The sequence below is a fragment of the Phaethon lepturus genome, unplaced genomic scaffold (genome assembly GCF_000687285.1).
Source record: "Phaethon lepturus isolate BGI_N335 unplaced genomic scaffold, ASM68728v1 scaffold8246, whole genome shotgun sequence".
Classification (NCBI taxonomy): domain Eukaryota; kingdom Metazoa; phylum Chordata; class Aves; order Phaethontiformes; family Phaethontidae; genus Phaethon; species Phaethon lepturus.
The window spans coordinates 26282-31364 of NW_010544169.1; the positions used below are offsets into that span (position 1 = coordinate 26282).

The window sequence follows — 5083 nt, forward strand, 5'->3', positions numbered from 1 at the left end:
AGCACCAATACAGAATGCAGACTAATGGGCATCACCCACTGTCCTGGACTGCCATGCTCATTACAACATCGCGCCAAAGCTGACATAAATATGCAGATGGATGACAGACTTTCACTCCTTAAAGCAGAACAGGTCTAGATCTGCCGGACTAGAAGGAAGAAACTTCTCTGGGGCATGCAGGCGAGACAGAGGCCGGGACAGTGAAAGCAGCTAGAGAAGGTGGGGCTTCTAACAGTGTTCTGCTAGGTAGGCTGCTCTGCTTCACTAGCCTGTCATCACTGCTCATCATACAACTTGTCACTGTCATATTTTGATCCCAAGTATGTGAACAATACAAGGGCTAACATATAAGAAGTGGACAGCCATATGGAGTAGTAAACCTTGTGTAAATACAGCTTTGTTGTCAAGAGTGCTCCACCAAAATAAGGCTGGAGGCTGTACAATATTCTTTATGTTAAAATGGCTATAAATACTTGGTGTGGTTATAACTGATACACCTTCAAAGCAGTATGAAAGATAACAGTTACAACACAGGACCTCTTCTTGTCTCTTGACATATGCTTCTGCCTGTGCTGGGTTGCATAATGCATCCCCTTCCACATCGTTACAGTTGCGACCAGAGAGCCACAGAGGTTTCTTTCATTCTAGGTAGGAATATAAACAATTGGACAAACTATGGGGAGGTTAATAGCTGCTATCCCACATCCCTAGGGAAAAGCATCGGCAAATATTATGCATGTAAAATCCCTGAATCACAGAATAATTAAGGCTGGAAAAGACCTTCAAGATCATCAAGTCCAACCAACAATCCAACACCACCATGCCCACTAAACCATGTCCTGAAGCTCCATGTCCACACATTTTTTGAACACTTCCAGGGATGGTGACTCCACCACCTCCCTGGGCAGCCTGTTCCAACACTTGACCACTCTCACTGTAAAGACATTTTTCCTAATATCTAGTCTAAACCTCCCCTGGCACAACTTGAGGCCATTTCCTCTCGTCCTATCACTAGTTAGTTAGGAGAAGAGACAAACACCACCTCACCACAACCCCCTTTTCAGGTAGTTGTAGAGAGTGATAAGGTCTCCCCTCAGCCTCCTCTTCTCCAGACTGAACAACCCCCGTTCCCTCAGCCGCTCCTCATGAGACTTGTGCTCCAGACCCCTCACCAGCTTCGTTGCCCTTCTCTGGACACGCTCCAGCACCTCAATGTCCTTCTTGTAGTGAGGGGCCCAAAACTGAACACAGTATTCAAGGTGCAGCCTCACCAGTGCCGAGTACAGGGGCACAATCCCTGCCCTGCTCCTGCTGGCCACACTATTGCTGATACAGGCCATGACGCTGTTGGCCTTCTTGGCCACCTGGGCACACTGCTGGCTCATGTTCAGCCGGCTGTCAACCAGCACCCCCAGGTCCTTTTCTGACTGGCAGCTCTCCAGCCGCTCCTCCCCAAGAGTTTCTAACCCAAAAGGTTAGAATTGATTATTAAACCCTTCTCTGATTTTCACATTTGGGAAGAATATCAACAACCATTTTCCACTATCATTTCCAGATGTCTTTTTTTTCCTAGATATAAGGTGAGCAGTCTGGAGCTGGGGATAGTCAGATACCATCAAGTCTGCTCAACTTCTTGCACAGCTCCACAATCTAATCAGGCACAGGTGACCAAAGCAGCAAGATGTTACCACCAATTCTTATAATTTCAAAAGCTATTGTAGCTATTGAAGTTGTTTTTGGAGTTACTGGAAATAGATTACAGCTGTTAATATCATTAACTGGATCAAAAGGAAAAAAAAATCTTCTGCTAATATGATCCTGATCTTTCTGAGCACATCAAGATTTATCGTGCAGGTGGCTATATTGAGGCACATTCATTGTCTCTACTTTGCGGATGACTTTAAGTTGACTTCCGTGTACAAAGTTTTTGGTGCTGTAAAACCATGCCAGTTTGTGGTTCAGTACCTGGCCCTATGTACTCTACTGTGTAAAAATAATCAATGTCAGCCAATGGCTGTTGCTGCAAGTCAAGCTCAGAATAACTGGGATGGTCCCATGGCTGCTTCTAGGATCCCTGGTGATCTCTTCTGTGACTTCTCTTCCTTTTCTATGGATTACATTCAGCACTTACCTCTGCAGCTCAACAGGGAACTGTGGAGGAAATAACACAGCGCATATCACTGACTGGGACAGTTCACATCTCTACCTGCTGCTTCTTTACTTTGTAGGTTGGTTTTTTCCTCTAGTACTATCTGTGGTACCCTCAGTCCTATTAATTACTTCTTTATGGAAACACTCGAAGAAGATGCAATGTTATGTAGATACTTTCAGTAATCCACTGGTTCACCTAACTCTCATTAAATCCATTATTCCTTTCTTGATCCTGTATCTTTCCAGTTTTGTAGAAGATGGAAGATATGACTCTATGCCTCATATTCTAACTGAAGAGAAACACTCTCGAGTAACAGACCTTGAATTCAGACTTTTATGCATTTATTGTTTCATTGTCTTTCTTCTTAACCAGTAACTTCCATCTTTTGGAGCTTTCTGTGATTAGATCTCCTTAATGTTTCAGAACATCAGAAATAACATGCATGTTTGCCTTTTTTCCTACACTACTCTTGCTCCCTCAATCTTATTTAATAAAGAGTGAGAATAAGAATGTGCTGAAACGAACAGTGCACTTAAATAATAAATCAGGTACAGGATGCTTTGTGATTTCAGATACTCAGTTTAAGACTGACAGTTTTATGATACATTTAAATTAAAGAAAATGGGGCTAAAACAGAGACAAAATTTACAGAGCTCACAAATATCAGTTCTCTGCTAAAAGATCTTTCACCTGAGAAGCTTAAATTGGATGAAACACATGCTGTACAAGCCACAGCTCCTGTGACATACAAACAAAACAGGCTTCTAAACATGAAAAACTAGCTAAAAGATAACCTGAGGGAAAATTAAGGTATGGAAACATACAGCCAATTATTGTAAACAAATTATATTCTGAATCAGGCTTATTTGTGGTAGGATTCCAGTGTGTATATAGCAACTTAGTGCTTCACAACCTCTTCAAAATGGATCCTTTTGTTCAAGACATAATTTATGTTCATTTTGTTTTCATAGACTGGATCACTAAGGTGGTGATTACAATGTAAACAGATGTAGGTACATAAATCTACCTGTCCACTGTAGAAAATCTTGTTGAGTTGACCGTTCTGATCACAAATTTGCCTTTTTACATGATTTGCTCTTGCTTTGAGTAGTTGTGAGTTGTTTCTAAGGCTGTTCTCTTTCAATATTTTGTATTACCATGAAGTTTCACATGCAGTTGATGAAATATGTTCCTCAACAAATCCTGTCATGTTTTATCAAATAGTGTTTTAGATGATTCTACTCTGAAATTCTCAGCTCAGATCAAGTATTTTTACACTGTATATCCTCTCTGCAGGAATTGAGATAATGCTAGATTATAAATCACTATGGTGAGAGTTTTAGTCTCATCTATAAAACAAATGAAAAGGATGATTCACTTAGTCTTGGAGTGAATCCACTTCAAGATTTGAAACATTGCAGTAAAATGCTTTGAAATCACTATTTAACAATATTAGATAAAGAACAAATATAAGTTTTTTAACTGGTATCTTAAAATACTGTTTACAATGAAATATATGGTAATAGGAGGCATAAATGAATGCACTAATATGAAGTGATGTGTTTATTAACATAGCATTAGCATATTAACACGGCATTTGGAGCAGTGCACAGCACTGTAAAACTAACACTACTGTAATGCCCCGTGCTGTGCATGCTGCACCACGAGGGACCCAAAAGTGCCCTGAGACCCCTCCCTGTGTAGTTCTGCAGGGGAGCGGATGGAACCGCTGTGCTCCTGCCGCCGCAGAGCCCTGCTCTACAGCTGCCTGCCCTGCCAACATGGACCAAGATTAGAAAGGTCACACCGCTGTAGCTCTTTTGGTCCTTTTGCCAGCTGGCAACATCATGAAACGAAAGCCTCCTGAAAGAAATGAGGGATACTCTGTTGAGTTTTTTTTTTTTGGGGGGGGGTGGTAACGGTGTTTGGGTTTTTTAACCTGAACAGCAAGCTCTGGTAGAATTAATTTCCCAAATGAGCTCAGTTCTCTTTAGGTATTTGCAAACCCATTTCTGATGGCAGTCTGAAGGAAAGGCATCAGGGACAAGTATGGAAATAACGACCTCTACTCAGCTTCTTCACTGCCTCCTCACCTTCAGGAGGGGGAGATGTGAAGCAGGAGCAATGATTAATAAAATATCCTTTATTGCTTCCAGGGGAGAGGAGGACAAAGCTCAAGCACTTGATGTCTTTTTACTGTATTGATGAAAGTTTTGTTACACACAGCATAGAGTGGGATAGATGGGTACATAAATTAGAATTTTAAATGACTGAATTGGTAAATAAATTATTAGTTTTGTTCTTTCCCTTTCCATCTTTCCCTCAAGCTTCAATTTATTTTCATGTCTTCTTCCAGAGTAGAGCTTCCCATTTATTTTCTGATTGTGCCCTGCTATTTGGCTTTCAACATTTCCCTTCCTAAAATCATTATCTGCATTATCTCCAGATCTGGTATGTTTTAAAAAATCTTTCTGATTATTATTTTATAACGAAATATCATATACCAAATTATAGCAGACCTGTTTCTATATCTAGCTTTTCCCACAAAGCAGAAAAATAAACCTGATGAATGTTTTGGCAATTACTATTTTTGCACAAAAAAAAACCCAACCAAAAACACCTTATGTTGAGATTTCACTGTCTAAGAAGTGTTTAGATGGTGATTGAAAAAAAACCCCTCAGTTCACCAGTACATTTCCCCTGGAACTTTGGAAGTTACATGAAATGTAGATAATATCAATGGGAAAATACTGTCTGCAGTTCATAGAAAACCAGTTATCTATGGTAGCACCAAGATCATTGCAGGGATAATAAAAAACATAATTAGTGCAGTTGTTCATACTGACTACATGAAAACCAAGCCTCCTTTCTTCCAACTTTTCATTTTTTAGTGCCATGGTGCTTGCTTTTCTGGGTCAGAATTCATCACTC

The 5083-nt window shown here is 40.4% G+C and overlaps 1 protein-coding gene across 1 annotated transcript; it reads left to right on the plus strand.

Moving 5' to 3' along the window:
* Positions 1 to 1681: 1681 nt before the first annotated feature.
* On the plus strand, positions 1682 to 2527 carry LOC104621955 (taste receptor type 2 member 119-like). The gene is given in 3 exon segments (XM_010288593.1): positions 1682 to 1751; positions 1754 to 1937; positions 1939 to 2527. Coding segments are annotated over 3 exon segments (843 nt in total).
* The last annotated feature ends 2556 nt before the right edge of the window (positions 2528 to 5083 follow it).